Source organism: Moschus berezovskii, chromosome 15 (genome assembly GCF_049115385.1).
Source record: "Moschus berezovskii isolate FMDL1 chromosome 15, NW_MosBer_1.0, whole genome shotgun sequence".
In the NCBI taxonomy this organism is placed as follows: Eukaryota; Metazoa; Chordata; class Mammalia; order Artiodactyla; family Moschidae; genus Moschus; species Moschus berezovskii.
In genome coordinates, this window is record NC_142474.1 from 42026222 (window position 1) to 42051119 (window position 24898).

The window sequence follows — 24898 nt, forward strand, 5'->3', positions numbered from 1 at the left end:
CAGAAACCAGGCCTAAACAGTGGCGTGCAACACGCAGCTCCTTGTGCAGAGCACATGCCCCAAGACAAAACCACTGACCCCCTCCAGTGACTCTTCTGGTTACAAACTCTGACCCAGCCTTGCCAAGACCATCTATGGTTAACTCCAGCCCAGACCCCTCGGAGACCCTTCCATTACACTGCTGTCCGGAGGAGACTTGTGTCCTCTGGTGCATTTCTTTGCTGAAACAAGTTCAATAAACCTGTTTTTATTATTTTCTTGTACCGCCATGTTCCTGTTTCCAGTTGGTGTGAAATACAAAAAACTCCAGTGTGAGTGCCTTAGACACAAAGAAGGTGTCCTGCTTGTGCAATTAGGGGAAGGATTTTCAGCAAATGACATGGGTCCTGAGACATAAAAATGGTTTTGTCCAAGTGGAAGTGAAGGAAAACGGTAGCAGAGAGACAAGGAATAGGGACCAAGGCAGGAAAGCACAGAATTAGAAACAGCAAGCAATCCTGAGTGTTTGAAACACAGGATTCAGGGCGGGAGCGATGCTCCAGACAGGCAGGAAGGGGCCCATCCTGAAGCGCTGTTAAAACCCATCCCTGGGACAGCGGCGTCCTGGTTGCATCAGCAAAGATGTTGCCCAGGTGTTAATTATATAACCTGGAACCCTGCAGACCTCGATTCACCAAGAACGCTTCATCCCCTCACGCTGGGTCTTGCAGATTTTTCTCGGGGGCAGTCGAGTGCGGGGGTCTGACGCCCCCCTACCCCGAGCACCCAGAAAGGCCCGGGGAGCACGCTGGCCTGGGGACCGCCTCGTGGAGCAGCAAGGAATGCGATTCTCAGGGCTTCATTCTGAGCGGTCTTTTCTGGAGACGCTGCACAGTAACAGGACTCGGTTTCCTCTGCCGGAAAAGCCCCCTCCCAGTGTCTTTCCCATCCCGTCCATCTTTCACTCCTTCATTTGCCAAACGCCTCCACGAGCTCGCTGGTTCCCTTCGGCGCAAGTGCTCCTCAATACCTCCAAGTCTGACTACCGGCTAAAGGCGGCTCCTCCGGGAGGACCTCGTGCGGGCCCGTGGACGGGCGCGGGCCTCGGCCTGCCCACTGCGCCCGGCGACAGACCCGGCCACACGCTTACAAACCTCCCACCGTCGCTGTGGCCGTCACAAAGACGGACACGACCAGCCGCCCTTTTCCAGCGCGTCTTTCCCTCAACCCCGCCGGTTCGGAAACGGCCCCGGGATTCCCGCTGCGGGGGCCGCGTCCCGCCCGCCACCCGTGGGCCCGCCTCGCGGTCAGATCGGACATGAGGTGCCGGGGCCGCCGGGGGCGGGGACGCTGCAGTCCGGACCCCGGAAGCCGCCACCGCCTCGGGGACCGCGCGCTGGTTAGGACTCGCGCCAAAGAGCCTTGCAGCTACCAACTCCCGGGCGGCCGGAAGGGGCGGGCCCTACGTCACTCCCGCGCGCGCCCGAGCGGGGAGGCGGAGCCTCGGTCGTCACTTCCGCGCGCCGGGCGGGAGGTGGTCAGGGTGGGGAGCTGACCGGCGGCTGAGAATCATGACCGAGGCTGACGGGCTGCGGCAGCGCCGGCCCTTGCGGCCGCAGGTGGTCACGGACGACAACCGGACACCGGAGGCCAAGGGCGGCAGGTAGGCCGGGACTGGAGCGGGGCCGTGCCACCAAGGCGGCGACAGCAGCTGGCGCCTCATTTAGTCCTCGGCAGCCTCGCTTCGCGGGTGGAAGCGGGCTCTCGCCGCGCGGTGCACCTGAGGCCCTTCGGCCCCGCCGCTGCGTCATTGCCCGGCCCCAGAGCCCCCCGGCCTCGGCCCTGCAGCACTTTGCCGCAGGGGCGTCCGCGGAGCCGCTTCCGCACCTGCCCTTCTCGGAAGGAGCGGGAAGAAGAAGGGACGTTTTTGGGCAGTTTCTGTAAGGGTCCAGCCTTGCACGTTTTCCCTGTAGGGACGGACATGCATAGGGCAGCGGCAGTGTTGGTGCCTGATAAAGGGAATATCAGATCTTCTCCCAACTTCGCTTCTTCTAACCTTCCCGAGTGTAAATATACTTTGCTTTGTTAGCTAGAAACTGAACCATAAGCCTTTAAAGTCTTAAAATTCTCCTCTTAACTTTGTTCCCCGAGTGGCATAACTTTGGGTTTTTAAGAACCAAGAGGCCCCACGTAGATCCAGGTTCAAAGTTTGGAACTGATTGACTTATATGTTGATGGTAACATTGGGATATTTTTTGCCGTGCCATTGGGTGTGGTATATGTTGAATGCAGCAGTTTTTGCTGAGAGAGACTGAATTTATTCCCTGATGATAATGAAAGGAAGGAGTGTTTGGTCTCTAAAAAGCTACGATTCTCGGAGTAGATTTTTCATGAGCAAGAGTCCCGGGACCAGTGGAAAGGTCGGGAATAAACTCCTCTTTGTGGGGTGACCAGCCATTCTGGTTTGCTTTGGATTCTAGGATGTGGGACTTTCAGTGCTGACCCCGGGCAGACAATGACAGTCGGTCACCCTTTTGACTGTGGATATTGTGAGATCATCTGCTGATGACTTAGGGGCCTTCAGAGCAGACAGACTGGGACTAGCAGAGCTGTGCAACTGTGCCCACTCGCATTGCCACACACTTGTGCCCAGGAGACCAGGGGGCAGCTGGCCTGGGTCTGCTGTGAGGCACAGGGCATAGAGCACCCAAGGGCAGTAGTTGGATGGGCCCAACTCTTTGCTTTGCCCTATAGGCCCCAGGGCAGGGGGCAGAGTTAATTTAATTGTTTCTCAGTTTCTCTGGGATTTCCTCCTCAATGGCAGGGTTACTTTGTGTTCCAAAGTCCTCACCTGTTGCTAGTCTTCCCCTGGGTGCCTTTTGCTTTCTGTTGATTTAAGACATTTGCTTGGCTTTCCTGTGTTTTCCCCTTCTCTTTGATCCTCTTCTGGATCTTTGTAACAGTCTGTTTCCTGTCACCCACCTTCCTTCCTATGTGTATATTGTAATTCTTTAGCTTTTTATTATTTTTATCATGCAGTTTTCTAGTTTTCATTTCTTTTGTAGTGGTTTCTAGTAGTTCATCTGACTGTCATCTTGATTACCTTAAAATTTGAGGGTTCACTCTAAGACAAAGTATTGTGTATAATGAGTGAAGAAAAGGAATCTGAAGGAAATAGAAATGTGATGACTCTATAGTAAACTTTAGATGTGCTGAATAGAATAAAGAAAGGACAATTTACAGAAGCAGGAAATTTGCTGCTTCAACTTACAGAAGCAGGACAATAGATTTTAGTGGATGGAACACTAAATGATACCTTACCCAGTCTCCTGGCTTCTGGCATGAGTGGTGGCATTAGTTCTGTTTTACTGGTGAGGTCATTGAAGTCTTTGTGAGTGACATGGTTTGGTAAATTTACAGAGGAATGGAGTCGCAAGAGACATGAAGACAAATGAAGGACAGAATTGGCTTCTGGACAATGAGAAGTGTATTTTTAAAATTAGGCTTTGGAGATAATGTTTTATTTCAAAGTTGTTGAGTGTCTGTATCTGAACAGTAATCTTTTTTTTGGCCGTGGCACGCAGGATCTTAGTTCCCTGACCAGGGATTGAACCCGTGCCCCCTGAAGTGGATTGCAGGGTGTTAACCACTGGACCACCAGGAAAGTCCCCAGTGCAGGTTTCTAATGATTGTCATTTGGCATCAGTTTCCCCACAGGTTTAAGAAGTTTATTGACAGAGTGATTGTAACCCAGAAAGGATTCCTTCCCTTTTGGAACATAGTTCTGTCTGAGAGGAGAGAACAACTGTTTAATGTCCATGTATATTTGTTTAGGAATGAAGAGTTGAAAAGTTACCAGCTTCTTTTTCAATAAGCTTCCAAAGGGTTTCAGACTAATTAAAAATCTCTCGTAGGTCCATTTTCCTTTTTAAGATTGAACCATAAGGGAGGCAGTGGGGAGAGACAGCTGGGGCTGTTGTAATTCATGAGGTGGTGGGGAGCCAGGATTCCAGAGTTTTCTTAGCTCTTCCCCTGGGTGTGTGTTTTCAAATTGCTCTTTTACCTTGTTTTCAATTTGGTGTCAGTGCAAAAGCAATGCTTGCAGTCTCGGAGCCCTGGTATGAAGGACTGTGGAAAGTGAACCAATGCTGTGCGCGGTCACTTGAAAGGACTGGGCCATTGTGTGTGAGTCTCGGGTTCCAGGGATCACCTCAGCACCTGGGGTTCCGGTCTCTTGTGGATTTGGGCCTGAACTCACAAGTCTGTGTTGATCTCATGGAGCATGTGGGTCAGGACTTCAGTCTGTGCCTCGAGGCCTTAATGTTTTGTGTGCAGAAGCCATTAGAGGACACCCTTCACCACATTTTGCCCCATTAAATACCATTTGACAGGATTTTGTAAGTTGTGACTGAGCCGTTGGTAGTTGTTAGATTCTGTGCATCCCAGTCATGGCTCTGAGGGTGCAGGTGTAGGGGTTGGGGCAAGCAAGCTGACCTCCCGGATGGCACCTGGGAGGGAGGGGGCTGGCCTTCCGGGGTGTGTCAGCACAGACTGAAGAGAGTAGGATAGGCTGTGCAGCACTTTGTTGGTGAAGATGGTTTGGATAAACGGAAGGTCCTTCAGATGAGTGGACATAGTGCAGGTGTGCAGGGCTTCCCATGTGGCTCAAGTGGTGAAGAATCCACTGGCTAGTGCAGGAGACGCAGGCAGGAGATGCCGGTTCGAGCCTTGTGTTGGGAAGATTCCCCTGGAGGAGGAAATGGCAACCCACTCTTGTATTCTTTCCTAGAGAATCCTGTGGATAGAGGGGCCTGGCGGGCTACAGTCCCTGAGGTTGCATAGAGTTAGACGTGACTTCGCAATGGAGCACAGTGCAGTGTGTGGTCGGGCAGTTACAGAGCAGACGCAGAACTGTAGTTGACTCTGAGTTCATAGGAACCAGCAGTGAGATGTGCCTGCCAAAAAGTTGATGAACCTTAGATGGGGAAACAGTGACAGACTTTATTTTCTTTGGCTCCAAAATCACTGCAGATGATAACTGCAGCCATGATATTAAACGACACTTACTCCTTGGAAGAAAAGTTATGACCAATCTAGACAGCATATTAAAAAGCAGAGATGTTACTTTGTCAACAAAGGTCCGTCTAGTCAAAGCTGTGGTTTTTCCAGTAGTCATGTATGGATGTGGGAGCTGGACTATAAAGAAAGCTGAGTGCTGAAGAATTGATGCTTTTGAACTGTGGTGTTGAAGACTCTTGAGAGTCCCTTGGACTGCAAGGAGATCCAACCAGTCCATCCTAAAGGAGATCAGTCCTGAATATTCATTGGAAGGATGATGCTGAAGCTGAAACTGCACTACTTTGGCCACCTGATGCGAAGAACTGACTCATTTGAATAGACCCTGATGCTGGGAAAGATTGAAGGCAGGAGGAGAAGGGGACGACAGAGGATGAGATGATTGGATGGCATCACCGACTCAATGGACATGAGTTTGAGTAAACCCGGGAATTGGTGATGGACAGGGAGGCCTGGCGTGCTGCAGTCCATGGGGTTGCAAAGAGTCAGACATGACTGAGTGACTGAACTGAACCGAGCCACTGTCTGGGAAGGTTTCACTGAACACATAAAGCAGGCGGGTTCTGAATGGCTAAAAAATTTGTGTTTGGGCCATTTGTCAAGTTACTGGATATGTGAAGTTGGAGTTTGATGGCCTTGCAGAGCTAGAGTCTCAGCCTGCAGTGAGGAAGTAAACAGCGTGGGGCCAAGCTGCCCGTTCTAAAACTTGACCCAGTACAGAGCTTTCCAATAGGAATTGGCTGGCGGTCAGCCAGGGTGCTGATGGACTTCTTTCCCTGGAGAGGGTTTGGATCAGGTCGGCGGTGTCCAGCCACACATCAGGAACAACTAGGGCTAGAACCTGCCCGGCTGGTTGGACCGTGTGGACGTGAAGCTTTGCCAAAATTCCAGCCGCCTTTCTAGCTGCCAGCAGTCACTTTCTATCCAGGCTGGACTTCTCGTTTTCCCCGCTTTAGGAAGGGGCAACCAGGTCTTCAAGCACGCTGCCACGAGCTCTGAATCACATTCCTAAATTAAGATTTTAAAATATACACTACCACATAGAAAAGAAGAGTTAGCATAGAGTCCAAGTTAGACAGGAAGGATCTATTTTATGTGGAAATATGTTTGGCAAGGAAAAGGGAAAGGAACACTTTGGCCAGTGTCACCACTTTCGTTGGTAAGTTTGCACAAGGCAGCTTCTCCCAGGGGCTTGCAGCTCTTTGCGGGGTGGGGTCGGGCTGATTACATCAGCCCCCTTGGCAGAACACCTGTCCTTCCTTGTGGGCTCTGAGGGACGGTTTGTGCAGTACCATGTGGCCCTCTTTTTGGGACTCTACTTTTGAAGGAACCACAGGACCATGTCATTCCTGCCCCGAGTCCTTGCAGACACCCTCTGCCCCTGCAGTCGCCGGCTGTGGTCGTCGCACTAACAGACCGGGCACCCAAGGAAGTCCTGAGTGGCACGTGTCCCAGCCTCTGGACGGGTGGTCACTGATTTTTACTTTGTGGACATCTTTGTGAAGCTGTAATTCGTGTATCATCAGTCACTGGTTTAGAATGTCCAATTCAGGGATTTTTAGCTTATTTAGAGAGATTTGCTAAAGTGACAAATCACCACAGTCTAAGTGAACATTCTCGTCACCATTAACGTCTTTTTGAGGTGGGGTACATAACGTAAAAGGAACCTCCTTAGAGTGCACACAGTTCAGTGATGTTTACTGTTGGGCAACCACCACTTTTCTCTGGTTTCAAAACTTGTCCTCATCCCATGATACTCCTTGTTGCCATTAAGTAACCCCTTCCCATCTCCCCTCCCAACGAGTGTCCATTAGTAGATGAGTGGAAAACTTTTGTATTGTTGAGCCATGGAAGGCATGATAGGAGGCGCTGCCATGGGCTTCTTCTGGGATGAAGTGGGACACACGGTGCTGAGTGCAGGCTCGCAGGGGCCACACTGGGTGTTTGCCTTCACCCCAAAATCCCCCAGTAGAGCAGACATGGTCAGCTTGTGCAGCGTGTTTGAAACCTGACTCTGGGCTCCAGGTCCAGGCATCTCCTCCTGTGCTCAGCAGGTGGTGTTGTTAGCGGTGACCTCAGGCTTGGGGTCAGACGTGACCCTTGGTCCCGTCCTTCTGGCAGCGGACTGCCCATCCCCGGCCCACACATTTCTGCATTCTACATTGAAACCGTCTTGTCAGAAATCAAAGGAAACATTGCCCTTAGTTTGTCAGGTGTGAGTCCTAACTTTTTTCAAGTCAGCTTTTTTGGATAGAAAAAGATTTTCCACTTTAGGAGCTCAGGATTTTAATTTGCTCTAAGTTACTCTTGACTTCAGGTGTTTAGTGAATCAGAATATCCTGATGCAGGCAAATAGTGATCCCAGCAGTTTATTTCTTAGCAGGAGGCTTCACGTGCTGCCTGGCCCATGAGTGAGTGAAGTCGTTTGTGAAGGTTGTTGGAGGGTGTTTCAGCCCCCAGTGGTCATTTGTCCACACACTCTGCTTGAGGTCCCAGGCCACTGTCAGGTCTCCCCATGGCTTTTGAAGAGCTGGTCTGGAGGTGTGGCTTTGTTGGTTCTCCAGTGTCTGGTAATGGTTGGGTTTGGACCTTCAGGATGTTCTGCCTCCATTTCCTTTGTGAATGTGTCTCTGATCCTTGCTGCTCTGAGCCTCGGTGGCCAGAGGTGGTGACTGAGGGCTGCCGTCTTCCCGGTGGACGAGGGCAGCTCCTTCACATAGCTTCACTCACACCTCCGTCACTTTGTGCCCATCGGTTCTTTGGGTTTACTGGCTTTTAGCATCTGCTGGAGGATCCAGGATACCGCTCATCAGACTACCTGGGAGATAACTGATGAGTGTTCCACACCCCGGAAGATTAAAAAAAGAACAAGGGCATGATTGCCATCCTAGCAAACAGTGCTGACCTTTAGTCACTGCCGCAGAGGTGGTGGCCTCGAAAGAGGCAGCCTCGGTGGGAGGGCTGCCCCTGCCCAGAGGCTGAGGGCGGGGCCAGTCGGTCTGAGCCCCACGGGTGCCTTCGTGTGCTTTGTGTCCGGCAGCTCCTTTAGCGGCAGAGTGTTCCGAGCCACCTTCCTCATGCTGGCAGCCTTCCTCACCATCCCCCTGCTCGGCGCCCTGGTGCTGCTGGACTCTCCGATAGAGCCGGAGCCTCTCAGGTGAGTCGCCTCTCAGGTGAGTCGCCTCTCAGGTGAGTCGCCGCGCAGCTCGGGCAGTGGGGGTTACGCTGAGCAGCAGAGTGCGTGCGCTCTTTAGTGCCTGTGGTCTGTGCTGAATCAGGTGTTACACAACATGTGCCCAGTGTCATGCATGCTGCTCTTTCAAAAACAGAACTGTGCAAACCAAACTGAAAAACTAGGAAAATCCCAAACAAGAGAAGCTTAAGTATTAGAGGTGATTAACCTGAATTCATTTGAAGTGTCGAGAGCACAGACAAACAAACGAAGGTTAAGTTCAAGTTGCCGTGTTTAAATTTTTTAAGTAGCTGATTTTTAAAAATTATTGGTAAGTGCTATTTATTTGGCAGTCACAATTATGTTTCCTGAAGTAAGGATTTATGAGTAGTGGGCTTCCCTGGTGGCTCAGAGGTTAAAGCGTCCGCCTCCAATGCGGGAGACCCAGGTTCGATCCCTGGGTCGGGAAGATCCCCTGGAGAAGTAAATGGTAACCCACTCCAGTATTCTTGCCTGGAGAATCCCATGGACAGAGAAGCCTGGTAGGCTACAGTCCACGGGTCGCAAAGAGTCTGACACGACTGAGCGACTGAACGGAACGGAATTTTTAGTAAACCTTGTGTAATAATTACTGTTCTATTTTTCCTAAATTACCCTTCATCAGTGGGGACATGTAGGTAATGCAGTCCATCATAACTTGAAAAACTAGTGTGCACCTCAGGTCTTGTGAAGGTTTTCACATTTGTAGTTACAGTCATGCAGAGCCAGGCTCCTCTTGATGTGATTGTTCATGACGTCAAGGGCTGTGCAGTCTGGTTTCCCCTCAGAGCTGCTCAGGGTGCTGAAGCTGCCTGAAGTTTGCTTTGAGTTCATGTGAAGTTGAAAAGTTCAGATAAGAACCCTGTCTCAGTGTAGAGGGAGGCTAACAGGGATAACTGAATGATGTGTTGTTTTCTGAGTGAGAGTTGAGGCTTCATGGTGGGCAATGTGTTGGGCATCCTCTCTGCAGGTCTCCCTCCTGCCAACCCCCCCCCCCCCACCCACTGTGTAGAAGGAGGTGGCTAAGCCGGCCTCAAATGCAGACTGCCTGGGCCTTTCTGCTAATCCAGTGCGCCAGGTGGGAGTGAGATTTGTGTCCAAAGCTGGGGGTCGAAACCTGGGCTGGAGAGCTGGCCATGGAGAGCAAGGTGGTGGGGAGCAGGTGGACATACGGCTCCTAAGGGGACCCAAGACCTTTGATCTCATTGGTGGTCGTTAATTGTGCCAAGAGTGGTAAAGAAATTCAGGGGAAAGGTAGTGTGACGTCCCGGCAGCCTGGAGAGGAGCCAGGTCAGGCAGGCTTTGAGACTGTGCACAACGAGCCCTGTCAGTGGAGTATATGTGCCCGGTGAGGAGAAACCCCTGGAAACTGGTGAGGCTGCTGGGTCTCTCCTGGGCTCAGAGTTGGGGAATGACTGGCTCCCGCTCTGGGTGTGTGGGCCCCTGAAGCCAGAACAAAGGCAGAAGACTGGCAGACAGTGAGAACGGGAATGAACTGAAGTTTGGGGAAAAGTACTGGTAACAACAGCAAAAAGGGCTTTTGTGAAACTCTGATCAGAGCAGAAAGAGCAAGGAAAGGGGCAGACACACTGCCTGGGACAAGTGGTGCAGTCTCCTTGCTGGCGGGGTGCCTTCGGGAGACTCAGGACAGACAGACTGGAGGGCCCGGGACCTGGGAGAACCCTCCCAGGTGGTTATGCAGATGGTGGGAGCCTTTTAGCAAGCAGAGTCAGCAGGGAGGCTGCCAGGCTTGGCCAGACCCTGCTGTGCACATCAGCCTTCTTTTCCTCGTTAGGAAGATCTGGGGCTGGTGGACACGACACCTGCGACGTCCTGATTCCTGGAGGGTGTTGCCCAGTGTCTGTTGGGACACCTGTGTTCCCAGAGGTGGGAGCACAGCGGTGTCATCAGGCTTGGGTAATGTGGGCTCAGGAATATCCGCTTGGTGGATATTCCCTGCTCACCACAGGGGAGTGTCCACCTGTGGAGCCAGAGAGTCTGGGATCTCGGAGTGGGGGGCCGCTCCACGGGTTTCCTGAGCATCTGTGAGGAGCCCAGGCTGTCTCCCTGCCTGAGGGTCGGGGGCATGGGCCACCGTCCTGCTCCTTCCCCCGCAGGTCTCTCGTGGGCCTTGCCCAAGTTTTATTTTTTTGTGTTTCACATCCCTGACCACCCGTAGCACTTTGTTGCTGCTTTTTATTTATTATCTTTGAGTTTTACAGTTTTACCCTGTTAATAAAATGCAAATTTTTGACAGTTAACGGTAATAGCTTTCAGCTGCTAGAAGAGTTACTGTCCCTGTTGGCTTTTAAAATCATAGGCACAAAATCTCTTCTTTATAATGCTACTGTGTCTTTTATGTTAAATTTTACAGTAACTGAAATATGTTTTAAATATGACAAACAGTCCTGTCTTTTCGTGAAAACTCATGTTTCTGTTCCTTTTTGGATGGAAACCCAGTCCTTCCCCAGAGTTGGGGTTGAGGCCACAGTGACCGCTGCTGAGTTGAGGCCACTGGCCGTGTCCTGGCCCCGTGCTTGTGAGACACACTCACAGCTGGTGGGACATTTTTATCAGTTTGATTTCAGAAGAAAGATTAAAGAATGATTCTAATCAGATAGAAAGAACCATGGGGAGAAACAGGATAAAACTGGAAACTGAGCATAGGCGGTGAATGAACTAGGAGAGTCAGCAAGAGCGAGCAGGGGGGAACAGTTAAAGAGTTAACATGGGTGCCCGGGCTGCTGTCCCTGGCGCCTTTGTGCCCAGCGGGGTGCCCGGGCCTTTCTGCCAGGCTGCTACATTTTCTCCTGTGTTTTCTCATCTCCCCTTGGGAGCAGGGACAGTGCACCACCCTGACTAATTTGATGCTGCAGCCCTTTGAGGCCTTCTTGCGTGCAGGGAATCTGGCAGTGCCCAGGGGGACGGCGGGGAGGCTGGGGCTCAGGGAGCCCCCTCTGCCCCTGGTCTGTGTGCTTGTCTGTTGTCTGTCTGCACACGTCCCTGCCCCTCCTGAGGAGTGACCTTCCCACACAGAGCTTGAACCCAAGTGTGTTGCAGGTCCCAGTCCTACTCGCCCCCTCTGGAAATAAAGCTCTTTAGTTGAACCAGGAGTGTGCATTTGAAGAGCAGTTAGGAAGCTGTATTTGTGAGACAGGGCCTAAGGTGGAGGGGGCGCTTTAGTTCCAGGAGAGTTGTGTTGAGCCCTGAGTAGGGACGGCAGCAAGTAAAGAGCTTTGTCTGGAGCCGGTGGGGATGGAGAGCTCCCAGACTGCCACCCCCCACCCGCCTCCTTGGTTCTCCTACTCTCAGAAGGGGTGGGGGAGGGTGTGACACGTGGGAACTTCCCTCCCCTACTCCCTCCCTCCCTGGGAGCCAGCGTTCAGGATACAGCAGTGAGAACCCAGCAAGTCCGGGGCACAGGCAGCTGACAGGAGCGAGGAGTCGATGCTGCAAACACAGTCGAGTGGTGTGGGGTCTGGGCTTCTGGGGGCAGTGCTGAGTGTTACATTGCATGGTCAGAGAAGCCTTCACTGAGGAGGTGATGGGGGGAGGCAGCGGGTTTGAAATGGGAGGTGCCCAGGGCCCTGGGGGACCGGCTGGGAGAGCAGAGCGAGGGGAGGCCGTGGCCGGACTGTTGGGCGAGGAGCTCATGGGAGACTTTGGCTCCAGGGAGAGGGCCTGTTTGGAGGTATTGAGGGGTGGATGCCATTGATCTGTGTTTCACAGCACAGGTGGGCTGCTGGGTTGCAAGCGGACTTGGTGGGGGGGGATGAGGGAGGAAGCGGGGAGGGAAGATGGTGGCGTGGCCCTGGGTGGCAGCAGTTGCTGATGGCTTGGGAGAAACAGCATGTTTGCCTGTGGATGGAGGAGACGGGAGAGCTCCTGGGCACTTCTGCGTGAGCCCGGGGTTGGGAGGGGGGCGCGGTCCAGGTCACAGAGGGTTGCGCCTGTGCGGGTGCAGGGGGAGTGGCCCCAGGCCCAGCTGTCTTCTGTCCTCTCCATGGAGCAGGAGCCAAGGCCGTTCTTGTGAAACATGCACTCTGCTCTCTCTGTCTTGGTTGGGCCTGGATGGCCAGTGGCAAAATAAATGCCGGGCTCTGTGAGCTGGAGGGTGAAGCTTGTTGGATGGGTTGGGGAGGCCTGGCTCCCCGGGCCTCAGGTGGCAGAAGAGTGTTCTTACGTCGGCCACATTTATGCCTTCAGTTTTCTTCTGTGCTATGACTTTTGCTGATATCCTGGGAGGTTTTTTCTTTTAGTGCAACTAAGGATGTTATTGAAATGTGTGCCCTTTGTCAAAGAATGGGGAGTTATGCATGTGGGTCCTTGCATGTATTTTTATAGACAAACCCCTATGCTTGCATTATTTCGCAGCTTCAAAGAGCCCCCCCTCTTCCTTGGTGTGCTGCAACCAAATACGAAGTTACAACAGGCGGAAAGGCTATTTGAAAATCAGCTTGTTGGGCCAGAGTCCATAGCGAATATTGGGGGTAAGTAGACCCCTGGGACTTGGCACTGTCTGCCGTCTGAGCGGGGTCCTGTGGGGACAGTGCCAAGGGGAGTCCCGGGCAGCCTTCTTGGCTGCGATTGTGCCTGTTTGTCTAGCAGATGCCCCGAGGGAGCCTCTTGTCTCTCTGAGTTGCAGGCTGCTTTAGTGCTGGGTGATTTTGAGTTCCTGTCTGACAAGCTTTATTCTGCTCAAACTGTTGGACCCTTTAAAATGAAAGGAGAAAGGAAAAATGTGAACACTGGTGTTTTAGTTCATTTGTCACAATTGGGTAGGTATTATTTGATGTAGCACAGGTTGTCTTTGTGTAGATTTCATTTTTGACAAGAACAGGAACCGTTCTCAGTATTTCCACTTTTTTAACGGTCACCTTGGTGGGTACATTTAAGGGTAACCATCTGCTTCAGTCTTGCCTGAACCTGCAGACTAAAAGAGGGTCTGGTTCTAATTCTTGAGTCTGTAGCAACCAGGAACAGGCCTTTCCTGTCTGTTAGAATGAGAATTAAGCTTAAGAGTCAAAAGATACGGTTGAAGAGGTTGGTGAGGATTGAGACGTGAGGATTTCCTGCAGCTTGTTACCTCAGCTTGCTGGCCATCACCCCGGAGCACGGTGGAACGGTCATGCGTGGCTGCCATGCTTCTGTTTCCTTCTGAAGGGCCGTTAGGCCCGTGCCTCCACTTTGTGAGCCCTGCTCTCTGTCCGGCCTGAGGACTGGCTGTTTCTGTAGTTGGTTGTTGCTTTTGTCTGACAGAGTCAGAATTGCTCAAGAGAGATGGCATTTTGTGATTGAGCTTCGTGTTTCTCTTAAAAAGACATTGATGTTTATTCATTTCACAAATTTTGTGTTTTTGGTTAAGAAATCACGTTTAAAATTGGAACTTTGAGGAGTCCCAGTGATCCCCCGTGCCCCCTCCCCGTCAAATCTCCCAGAGAATGCTTTTTTTGGTCTTTTCCACTGGGCCTGATGCCTTATCTTGCTCTGTCATCACACCTCCTTTTCTCTCTTAAGGGAACTGCTTGTCCTTTGGTGACATTTCTGGTTATCCCCTGCAAGTGTGAACTGCATGAGGGCACCTGGACTCACTGCTGCTGACAGTGGAGAGAGGCACTCACCTCAGGAGGTGCCAGGAGAGGAGTCACCGATGAACATCATTTAGACTTTACTTTTTAGAGCAATTTTGGAGTCACAGGAACATGGAGGGGAATATACAGAGATTTACCATATGTCCCCTACCCGCTACTTGCCACATCGTTAGCATCTCCCCCAAGATAGTACATTTATTGAGAGTACGGTTGACAACTCCTCATTGTCACATCATCATCACCGGAGTCCATAGCTGACGTTAGGGTTTACTCTTGGTGTGTACGTTCTACGGGTTTGGACAAATGTTTAATGACATGTATCCATCATGAGATTTATCATACAGAGAATCTTTACTGCCCCTTGAAATCCACTGTGTTCAGCCTCTTCATCCCACTGTGTCCCCAGGCCTCTGGCAACCGCTGATCTGTTCCTTGTTTCCATAGTTTTGCCTTTCCCAAATGTTTTAGAGTTAGAATCATACATCAGGTAGTTTTTTCAGATTGACTTCTTTCACTTATTGTTATGCATTTTAAGGTTCTACCCACTCCAGTATTCTTGGGCTTCCCTGGTGGCTCAGATGGTAAAGAATCTGGTTGCAGTGTGGGAGACCTGGGTTGGGAACATCCCTGGAGAAGGGAAGGCTACTACTCCAGTGTTCTTGCCTGGAGAATCTCCAAGGACAGAGGAGCCTGATGGGCTACAGTCCATGGGGGTTGCAAAGAGTCAGACACGACTGAGTGACTTTCACATTCACAAGTCTTTTTACAGCTTTATAGCTCATTCCTTTTTATTAATGAATAATATTCCATTGCCTGGATGTATCATAGTTCATTTTTCCATTCACCTTGTTTAGTTTTATAAGTTGCCAAACTGTCTTCAGAAGTGGCTGTACTGTTTTGCACTCCCCCCTAGTCATGAGTGGGAGCTCTTGTAGCTCCATACCTCTGGTGTTTGGTACTGTCAGTGTTGCGGATTTTGGCCATTTTAATAGGTGTGAAGTGGTATTTCATGGCTGTTTTAATTTGCAGTTCCCTGATGATATATGATGTGGAATATCTTTTCATGTGTTTGTTTTCCACCATAGTAGGTCTTCTGTGGTGAGGTGTCTTAAGTCTTCGGGATATTTTTAAAATTGGATTGTTCATTTTCTTATTGTGGAGTTTAAAGAATTTTTTGTATATTTTGGATGCAAGTCCTTTATCAGATGCATTGTTTACAGATATTTTCTTCCAGTCTGTGGCTTGTCTTCCCGTTCCCTAGACAGTGTCTTTCTCAGAGCAGAAGTTTTTAAGTTTTAATGAAGTCCAGCTTATCAGTTCTTTCTTTTATGGATCATATCTTTGGTGTTGTATTTAAAATGTCATCACCATACGCAAAGTCAACTAAGTTTTCTCCTTTTTTATCTTCTAGGAGTTTTGTAGTTTAGGTCTGAAATCCATTTTGAGTTAATTTTTGTGAAGGGTGTAGGGTTCATTGTGTCTAGGTTCATCCTTTTGCATGTGGATGTCTAGTTATTTCAGCAAGATTTGTTGAAGAGACCATCTATACCTCATTGTGTCGCCTTTGCTCTTTTGTTAGAGATGAGTTGTGGGTCTACTGCTGGGCTCTGTATTCTGTTCCATTGATCTGTTTTTTTGTTTTGCTGTTACCACATTGGCTTCGTTATTGTAGCTTTATAGTAAGTTTTTAAGTCTTTATTGAATATTGCTTCTGTTTTTTTTTTTTTTGTCCCAGAGGCATCCCTGAACAGGGACCAAATCCGTGCCCCCTGCATTGGAAGGTGAAGTCTTAACCACTGTACTGTCAGGGAAGTCCCTTAAGTCTTGAAGTCAAGTAGTGTCCGTCCTCCAACTTTGTTCTTTTTCAGAATCGTATTGGCATTTCTAGATCTTTGTTTCTTCGTGTAAGCTTTAGGATCATTTTGTAGATTATCTACAAAATAGCTGCTGGGATCGCTCTGAATCTAGAGCTCAGGTTGAGAAGAACTGACCTCTTGACAATGTTGTATCTTTTAATCCATGAACATGGACTGTCTCTCCCTTTATTAAGTTCTTTGATTTCTGTTATCTGAATTTCATGGTTTTTCTCATCTAGATCTTATATATATTTCATTATATTTAGACCTAAATATTTCATTCTTTTTGGAAGGTAGTGAAACACCTTCTGATACTCTGATTTTAATTTCAGATTTCACTTGTTCATTGTTGGTATATAGGAAGCTGATTGACTTTAGTATATTATCTTTGTATCCTGCAACCTTCCTATAATTGCTTATTAGTTTCCAAGACTTATTGTTCTTGATTCTTTGGGATTTTCTACATAGACAGTCATGTCATCTACAAATGAAGATAGTTTAATTTATACCTTTGATATCCTTTTCTGGTTTTACTGCATTAGCTAGAACTTTCAGCCCAGTATTGTAAAGAAGTGATGAAAGGGGACATCCTTGCTTTGTTCCTGATTTTAGTGAGAAAGCTTCTAGTTTTCACCATTAAGTTAACTGTAGGTTTTTTGGTAGATATTCTTTATCAAGTTGAGGAAGTTTCCCTCTGTTCCTAATTTGCTAAAAGTTTTTATCATGAAATGGGTGTTGGATTTTTGTCAATACTTTTTCTGCATCTGTTGATAAGTTCATGTAATTTTTCTTTAGTCTTTTAATATTATGGGTTCAGTCAGTTCAGTTCAGTCGCTCAGTCGTGTCCGACTCTCCGCGACCCCATGAATCACAGCACGCCAGGCCTCCCTGTCCATCACCAACTCCCGGAGTTCACTCAAACTCAGGTCCACAGAGTCGGTGATGCCATCCAGCCATCTCATTCTCTGTCGTCCCCTTCTCCTCCCGCCTGCAACCTTTCCCAGCATCAGAGTATTTTCCAGTGAGTCAGCTCGTTGCATGAGGTGGCCAAAGTATTGCAGTTTCAGCTTCAGCATCAGTCCTTCCAATGAACACCCAGGATCGATTTCCCTTAGAATGGACTGATTGGATCTCCTTGCAGTACAAGGGACTCTCAAGAGTCTTCTCCAACACCACAGTTCAAAAGCATCAATTCTTTGGCGATCAGCTTTCTTCACAGTCCAACTCTCACATCCATACATGACCACGGGAAAAACCATAGCCTTAACTAGACGGACCTTTGTTGGCAAAGTAATGTCTCTGCTTTTTAATATACTATCAAGGTTGGTCATAACTTTCCTTCCAAGGAGTAAGTGTCTTTGAATTTCATGGCTGCAATCAGCATCTGCAGCGATTTTGGAGCCCCCAAAAATAAAGTCTGACACTGTTTCCACTGTTTTTCCATCTATTTCCCATGAAGTGATGGGACCAGATGCCATGATCTTTGTTTTCTGAATGTTGAGCTTCAAGCCAACCTTTTCACTCTCCTCTTTCACTTTCATCAGGAGGCTTTTGAGTTCCTCTTCACTTTCTGCCATAAGGGTAGTGTCATCTGCATATCTGAGGTTATTGATATTTCTCCCAGCAATCTTGATTCCAGCTTGTGCTTCTTTTCAGATGCTACACTAGCCTTATGTACTTGGGATAAATCCCATTTGGTTTGGGTGTATAATTCCTTTTATACATTTTGGATTTGATTTGCTTGAGAATTTTCATATCTTTGTACTTGAGAGATATTGGTCTGTAGTTTTCTTAAAATGACTTTATCTGGTTTTGGTATTAAAGTGATGCTGGCTTCATGGAATGAGTTAAGAAATATTCCTCTCCTTCTGTTTTCTGGAAGAGATTATAGAAAGTTGGTACCATTTCTTCCTTCCTAAATGTTTGGTAGAATTCATCAGTGAACCCATCTCAGCCTGGTGATGTTTTGGAAAGTTATTAACTATTGATTCATTTCTTCAATAGATACAGACCTAAAATTGTCTCGTGTGAGTTTTGGCAGATTGTGTCTTTCAAGGAATCGGACTCTTTCATCTACATTATCAAATTTGTGGACTCAGAGTTGTTTATAGTGTTTCTTTAGTATCCTCTTAATGCCCAGGGGGGTCTTTTGTAATTTCTATCTTTGTTAACCTAGCTAAAGGATTATTCATTTTATTGATTTTTTTCAAAGAACCAACTTTTGGTTTTGTTGATTTTTCTTTATTGATTTCCTGTTCCAATTTCATTGATATCTGCTCTAATTTTTATTCTTTCCTCTGCTTACCTTGGGTTTCCTTTGTTCTTCTTTTTCTAGTTTCCGAAGATGGAAGCTTAGATGACTGATTTTAGGTCTCTTTCTTTTCTAATATGTGTCTTTGATGCTGTAATTTTTCTTTCTAAGTACTGTTTTCTCTGCCTCCATGAAATTTTTGATAAGTTATGTTTTCATTTTAACTTAGTTCAAAATGTTTTGTAATTCCTCTTGAGATTTCTTCTTTGACCTGTGTGTTAGTTAGAAGTGTGTGTTGTTTATTCTCCAAGTATTTTGGGATTTTCAGCTCTCTTTCTTTCTAGTTTAATTTCACAGAGAAGGCAATGGCAAGCCACTCCAGTACTCTTACCTGGAAAATCTCATGGATGGAGGAGCCTGGTAGGCTGCAGTCCGTGGGGTCGCTAAGGGTCGGACACGACTGAGCGACTTCACTTTCACTTTTCACTTTCACACATTGGAGAAGGAAATGGCAACCCACTCCAGTGTTCTTGCCTGGTGGGCTTCCGTCTATGGGGTCACACAGAGTCAGACACGACTGAAGTGACTTAGCAGCAGCAGCAGCAGTTTAATTTCATGTTGGTGTGAGAGCAGACATTGTATCATTTCTGTTCTTTTAAACTTATTAAGGCATATGTTATGGCCCAAGATGTGGTCTGTCTTAGTGAATGTTTCATGTGAACTCAAGAAAAATATATATTTTTCTGTTTGTCGGATGAGGTGTTGAAGGGTGTCAATTATATCCAGTTAATCAATGGTGCTGTTGACTTCAACTGTGTCTTTATTGATTTTCTTATTTATTTATTGTTTTTGGCTGCACTGGGTTTTCTTTGCGAGGGCTTTCTCTAGTTGTGGTGAGTGGGGGCTATTTTGTTGCAGTGCATGGGCTTCTTACTGTGAGGGCTTCTCGTGGAGCACTGGTTATAGGCGAATGGGCTTCAGTTAGGGATGATTTTTTTGTTGGCAGGATCTGTCCGTTTTTTTTTTTTTTTTGACATAGTTGATTTACAGTGTTGTGTTAATTTCCACTATAAAGTGACTCAGTTATATGTATATGTACATTCTTTTCCATTTTATTTTTCATTCTGGTTTACCCCACGACACTGCACATGGCTCCCTGTTTTCTGACTGTGCTGTGCAGTCGGATCTTGTTGCCCATCAGGGTCTTTCCGTTTCTGAGGGAGGGATGCTGAGGTCTCTCTCCTCCTCGAATCATGGATTCCTGTGCTTCCTCGCAGTTGTATCGGTTTTGCCTCGTGTATTTTGATGATGATTGTCAGGCGCATACATGTTAAGGACTGTTGTGTCTTCCCTGCGGTTGACCTGTGTTGTTACCTGATGGTCTTCTTTATCCCTGATCATGTTCCTAGCCCTGCAGCTTTCTTTTAATTAGTGTTAGTGTGGTATATTTTTCTTGACCCCTTCATTTTTCATCTGTATGTGTCTGTATATTTAAAGAGAGCTTCTTACAGACTGCATTTCATTGCGTTTTTTTTTTCTAATACACTCGATGACAATCTCTGTCTTTTAATTGAGGTTTTTTACCATTAACATTTAAAATAGTTGATACACAGTTGATCCTTTAACAACTCAGTTTCACTTAAACATGGATTTTTTTTCATTGAACACATTCTGTAGCACTGCTCCATCCACAGTTGCTTGAATCCATGGGTGTGGAATCTTGCGATGCAGAAACCTCGCAGATTCAGGACCTTGAGGATGTGAGGGCTGACCATAAAGTTATCCACAGATGTTTGACTGTGCAGAGGGTTGACGCCCCCTAACCCCCAGTTGTTCAAGGGTCAGCTGTTGTTGAATTATTCTGTCCCCTGTTTGTCACTGTTTTCTATTCATTGCTTATGTTTTTTTCTTCTTATTTTCTCATCCACTTTGGGAGTTCAGTAGTTCAGTTGAGCATCTTGTATGATTCTTTTTTCTGTCCATTCTTTGCCTATCAGTTATACTTATTTTAAATACTTTTTTTAGTGGCTCCCCTGGAGTTTGCAATATTTACATTTAAAAATATGGAGCATTTCATGAATTTGCACATCATTGCAAGTTCTGCATGATTCTGGTTGAATATATGTGCTGCTGAAGCGAGCACTTGATTTTATACCCAGGGGCCTTCCCAGCAGTTGTTTCCCTTTGGTTGGATAGTCACCTTCAGCAATTAGACACTGCCATGAGGCAGATGAACCCACTCCAGTGTTTTTGCCTGGAGAATCCCAGGGACGGCAGAGCCTGGTGGGCTGCCGTCTATGGGGTCGCACAGAGTCGGACACGACTGAAACGACTCAGCAGCAGCAGCATGAGTCAGATGTGAACAGACCCAGGCGCTGAGCATCAGCCCGAGGGTTCCCGCTTCTTTGAGGGTGGGAAGTCCTGTTTTTCTCTCTGACTGGTGTCTGCGGTGCCCTTCCCCAGCCTCAGGGTCATGCCCATGCTGGTTCCAAGGCCCCTATGGCATTACTGCTGCATGTGTTAAGGCTTTTGGCCCCAGACACCTCTCGCTTTCATTTTCAATACTGCCGTTTCCTCTCTGGAGACAAAGCACAGACTGGCCACCTCTGTTGTAGGTGGTGGTGAGAGCATAGTTCTTAGGCTAACCTAGTAACACCCTTACTCCTTCCTGTCTTTGAACAGATGTGATGTTCACGGGTACAGCGGATGGCCGAGTTGTAAAACTTGAAAATGGTGAAGTAGAGACCATTGCTCGATTTGGCTCAGGCCCGTGCAGTAAGTTTTGGTGACCGCCTTCATGTCTCTTCCAGGCACCCAAGGAGGGTGCTGAGAGGAGCTGGGTTTCCTGGAAGTCAGGTCTTCAGAAGAGGAGAGCTCCACTGCCCAGCTGAGGCCCCCTGTGGTCATACTTTCCCTCCAGGCCCCTCACACCCCTCACCTCAGCATGCACCCCAGAGCTGCAGTGGAAGGTGCTAGGCTTTGTTTCACAGGTGCCGAAGTGCATTCCCACACTAGCCTACCATGGACCTCAGCCCTTCATTCAGAGTGAATTACCCTTAGGTCCCTCAGGTTTTAGAAACTCACTATTTAAGCACTGGTAGCAGAGACTTACTATCCTTTTGTTAGGAGCTAGAATGTTTTTGTAAAAATGATGCATTTTTATAGTAAAATGCTAATAGCACAAAGAAGAAAGTAAAAATCACCTAGAGTCTTCTCAGGTGTAACTTGTTAACAATGTAATGAATAACTTTTCAGATCTCTTTCTGTTCATGGACTCACACCCACACGTGGTTATAAGTGATGGGATCTTACTCTGCATATGAGTATTTAACCTGCTTTTCCCACTCCGTATTGTGGCCATAAGTGCCTCTGCAGTAAGCATCCTGTGGTAAGCATCCTAATGTAAGCACGCATGTTAAGTGCCTCTGCAATGAGTGTCCTGCAGTAAGCCCTCTGCAATAAGCACTCTGTAGTAAGCACCCTGCAATAAGCACTCTGGTAAACACCCTGCGATAAGCACTGAGTAGTGAGCACTCAACAGTAAGCACCCTGCAATAAGCAATCATTAGTAAATACCCTGCAGTAAGCACCCTGTGGTAAGTGCCATGCAGTGAGTGCCCAGCACTAAATATGCTCTGCCACAGGTTTAAAAAGAATATAGGTAGTAGAGCAGGAGAATAGATCTAAGGAGTAATATGGTAGCTTTTCCTTTATGATGGGTGGAGGGACCCTGCCATGTCCTTTAATGGGCACAGCATTCAGGTCCAGCTGTGGGGCTTCAACCCCACTCCTGGAGTGCTGGGGGATCCGGGGGTGGGGCCTGTGCCTGCTGGGGGATCGGGGGAGGGGCTTGTGTCTGGTGGGGTATTTGGGGGTGGGGCCTATGCCTGCTGAGGGATCCGGGGGTGGGGCCTGTGCCTGCTGGGAGATGCGGGGGTGGGGCCTATGCCTGTGCTGACTGTTTGAGTCTCCAAACGCTGATGTGAGCGTGATTCTTGAGTGCCAGTTGCTGTATGTGTGTCCACATCCTGACTCTCCGGTGGACCTTCCGGACAGACTGAACAATCGTCCTAAGCTGTCGGGGCCTGGGACATGGTGAGGGCTGAGTTGGTCTCTTACGCCATGCTCAGTTTTGTACTCTGCAGCATGATGCAGGTTTAGGACAGGATAGATGAGGTGATTGGACACTGATGGGCCACAGGCAGAATCTGGGGCCAGCCACTGATTCCTGTCTGTTTCCCTAGAAACCCGAGATGACGAGCCTGCTTGTGGGAGACCCCTAGGCATCCGGGCCGGGCCCAACGGGACCCTTTTTGTGGTTGATGCGTACAAAGGGCTGTTTGAAGTAAATCCCTGGAAACGTACGTGCCAGTAACTTGATTCCTTCTGTGATGATTGCGGATCTTTTAAACAACATGTGCATTTATTTCTAAGTGGATTTAGTAGAACTTGTTCAGTACAGCCTACCAGAGACCCTCGTATTTTTCTTACCTACGGAATGGTACTGAAGGTCTTGCCTGCAGAGAGCACCACCAGTATTTATGTCGTGTGGCTCCTCACTTGAGCCTGCCTCAGGTTCATACCTTCCTCTTCCCTGACCACCAGGTCCCAGAAGGTCTCATTCCGAGGGTGTGAGGCTCCTCTTCCTATCTTTACTTTTCTGTGTGTCCGTCTGGGCTCCCTGTTTGTTTTCTGCTTCTCAGACTTCTCTTTTTCCTTCCCCTTCATCTCTTGTCTTTTTACTTTTCTTTCCTCCAGCTCCTTTTGCTGTTTCCCTCCCCTGACTGGTCATGGTGTCCTGTGGACCAGTGCTGTGATATTGCTGTGTGTGCTTAATGGGGAGGGTCATGTGGAGGGAGGAGCTGTCATCGTGGGTGGTGCGCAGGGCCCCTGGGTGGCCCCCACTCTGCCGGGTGCTGGCGTGTGCCAGTTACTCAGTCTCTGAGCCCACTTGCCTCACCACAGAGTAGGGCTGACAGGAGGGCCTGCCTTGGGGGATCGTTGTAGGGGTTTAAATGGGGTTGGACTAAAGAGAACTGAGCACTCCATGAGTGTCTGTGCTACAGTCTGAAAAGACTTACTACTACTCCTGCTTTTCACATTTAAAAGCAGGTGAGGGGAGCATTGTGTATTTCTCTCAAATAGAAAATTGCCGTGACTCTTGACAGATTTTTAAGTCAGTTGGTCTTGGGGAAAGGAGTTCCTCTTCCATAAGGAGGATTCTGCCTTTAGTGGGGTTCTAAAAACTTCATCACTGAATAGAAAGGAGGGAAACACTGTGAGAAGTACTGCGTCTTCTGACATAGGGAGTGGGGAAGCTCCTTTAAGTTTTTCCTTTTAAACAAGTTAGGTTGATTAATATTTTGAAACTGTTGAGCTGCATGTTCTTAGAGTGAAAGCAAGTCTCCCTGCTTTCTTCTTTCTTTCTTCCTGTCTTTCCTTTTCTTCCTGTCTTTCCTTTTCTTCCTTCCCATCCCCGCAGGTGAAGTAAAACTGCTGCTGTCCTCTGAGACCCCCATTGAGGGGAGGAAAATGTCCTTCATGAACGATCTTACAGTAACTCGGGACGGGAGGAAGATTTACTTTACGGATTCTAGCAGCAAATGGCAAAGACGAGATTATCTGCTCCTGTTGATGGAGGGGACGGATGATGGGCGGTGAGTGTCCTCCTGAACCTTCTGCCCAGGGAGGCTGTAGACAGGCAGGATGACGTTGGAGAGTATCACGCCCAGTAGTTGGTGGGTGTTTCTGAGCATCTGCTCAGCTTTTAAGGGAGGATCTTAATGTCTCCTGGAAGTAGGTGGTGGACACAACAGGGCAGCTAGATGTTCTCACTTCTCTTTGGAGAAATGAAGCTAAGACCAGCCAGGCCATCTGAGGGTGTAGGGGGTGGTCTGGCACTTGAGGGGGAACCTCAACTCCTGTGAGGCTGGAGCCATGGTGACCCACCCTGGTGTGAGTTAGCGACCAGGTCAGCGAGAGAACTGATGGTAGGCTTGTCTGGGTGGGGGTGCCTGGGTGGCCCTCCAGGGCCAGCCTGGAACTAGTCTGAGTGGAGGATGGGGGCCCTGCCACTCCAGTGGAGGCCAAGTGCCCCTGCACAGGCCCTGGCTGCCCAGCAGGGCTCCCAGATGCCCCATGTGACCCTCTGCGTTGGTGCCTGCAGCCTGCTGGAGTACGACACCCAAACCAAGGAGGTGAAGGTTTTGCTGGACCACTTACGGTTCCCCAACGGGGTGCAGCTGTCTCCTGCAGAGGACTTTGTCCTGGTGGCTGAGTTGGCCATGGTGAGGATCAGGAGGTGCGTGAGCAGGCCGCGCCGGCGTGAGGGGCAGGGCGGGGCAGGTGTGAGAGGCAGGCTGCAGAGCCTGGGACGTGGCAGAGGCTGGGCCTTTGTGAGCGGAGAGTTGTCTTCTCTCCCTCCCTCAGGCTTCCTGAGTGTTGCGGGCTGGGCGAGTCTCAGCAGAACAATGACTGCGGTCCTGGCCCGGCCTGGATCCCGCCCCTGCTGCTTGCTGGACCCAGGGCTCCGAGGCCCGTGCAGCAGGCCCTTGCATCACGTGCCCTCGGTCATGATGGATGCATTGGTGTTTGACTCCAATTTTTTCTTTTGGGGGGCTGCTGTTCATTGCCTCCTTGGTTGACTTTTTCAGGTTCTACGTGTCTGGCCTGATGAAGGGAGGGGCTGACGTGTTTGTGGAGAATTTGCCTGGCTTTCCGGACAACATCCGAGCCAGCAGCTCCGGGGGGTACTGGGTCAGCATGGCGGCCATCCGCGCCAATCCTGGTTTCTCCATGTTGGATTTCTTATCTGAGAGGCCTTTTCTTAAAAAAGTGATATTTAAGGTAAACATGAAAACTATGATTTCAAGAAACAAAATGAAACTGCATCTCATTGTGGGTTTTTTTGACCCTTATTCTAGAGGAGATCAAT

The 24898-nt window shown here is 48.7% G+C and overlaps 1 protein-coding gene across 7 annotated transcripts in view; it reads left to right on the forward strand.

Annotated features, from left to right (window-relative positions):
• Positions 1-1496: 1496 nt before the first annotated feature.
• Positions 1497-24898, forward strand: part of APMAP (adipocyte plasma membrane associated protein) — a 91156-nt gene continuing 67754 nt past the window's right edge. For all 7 annotated transcript variants that reach the window (XM_088844022.1, XM_088844017.1, XM_088844020.1 and 4 more), the window contains exons 1-8: positions 1497-1642; positions 8096-8212; positions 12641-12756; positions 20647-20739; positions 22209-22325; positions 23447-23621; positions 24131-24265; positions 24618-24810. In XM_088844022.1, coding sequence (XP_088700148.1) covers positions 1551-1642; positions 8096-8212; positions 12641-12756; positions 20647-20739; positions 22209-22325; positions 23447-23621; positions 24131-24265; positions 24618-24810 — 1038 coding nt within the window. In that variant the 5' untranslated portion in view covers positions 1497-1550. The remainder of the gene's footprint in view (positions 1643-8095; positions 8213-12640; positions 12757-20646; positions 20740-22208; positions 22326-23446; positions 23622-24130; positions 24266-24617; positions 24811-24898) is intronic.